The 611-nt window shown below is 53.8% G+C and overlaps 1 protein-coding gene across 2 annotated transcripts in view; it reads right to left on the bottom strand.

The window, feature by feature from the left end:
- Positions 1 to 611, bottom strand: part of DPP9 (dipeptidyl-peptidase 9) — a 17,308-nt gene that overhangs the window by 10,737 nt on the left and 5,960 nt on the right. For both annotated transcript variants that reach the window (XM_010138053.1, XM_010138052.1), the window contains exon 3: positions 528 to 611. This exon is cut by the window's right edge and continues 6 nt beyond it. In XM_010138053.1, the coding sequence (XP_010136355.1) occupies positions 528 to 611 (84 nt within the window). The remainder of the gene's footprint in view (positions 1 to 527) is intronic.

Genomic DNA, 611 nt, shown 5'->3' with positions numbered 1-611 from the left:
GCTCTTCCTGATCGATGCTGTTAGTGACAAAGGACATTAAGGCACTGAAATCAGGGAGGGGGAAATCCGCCTCCTGTCTGGTTCACTCGCAGTAGAGTGTAGGGCAGAAGCAGCAGTTTAAAAGCGGGGAAGATGACAGACAGGCATTCCACCGAGCACATCGACAAGCATGGCAAGAGCCCAGACAAGACACCCAGAAGGAAGGTGTGTTGCCCTGATAGCTTATAATCTGAGGCAGGCCACATGCTGGTGCAGAGTCCTCTCTGCTAGGTCAGCCCTCTGCTTGCCACATCGGCCACTGTTCCATGCTCGCTGCCAGCTCTGTTGCACACACAAGTGACTTATCAGGTGTCCTGAAGCAAAGCAATTCTCGCTAGGTCATTCCCACCAACGCCACTCTCCCTGTCTGACCTGCTGCCATGCTCTTATCTCAATGCTCAGCAGAGCCGTCCCCACCAGCCCAGCCCCACAACACCAGCCGGTTTTCCCAAGCACTGTCAAGCCAGGCTCTTTACGCCTTGGCTTACCTGGAAGTGATCCAGCATCTGTTTCCAGGACAAGAGTAGCAAGGCCTCCTTCCGTACCTTTTTGGGAATCTCTGAGTAAAGGAG

The sequence above is a fragment of the Buceros rhinoceros genome, unplaced genomic scaffold (assembly GCF_000710305.1).
Source record: "Buceros rhinoceros silvestris isolate BGI_N320 unplaced genomic scaffold, ASM71030v1 scaffold16746, whole genome shotgun sequence".
NCBI lineage: Eukaryota > Metazoa > Chordata > Aves > Bucerotiformes > Bucerotidae > Buceros > Buceros rhinoceros.
The sequence above is the reverse complement of the archived record's forward strand: the minus strand, read 5'-3'. Positions and strand labels throughout refer to the sequence as shown.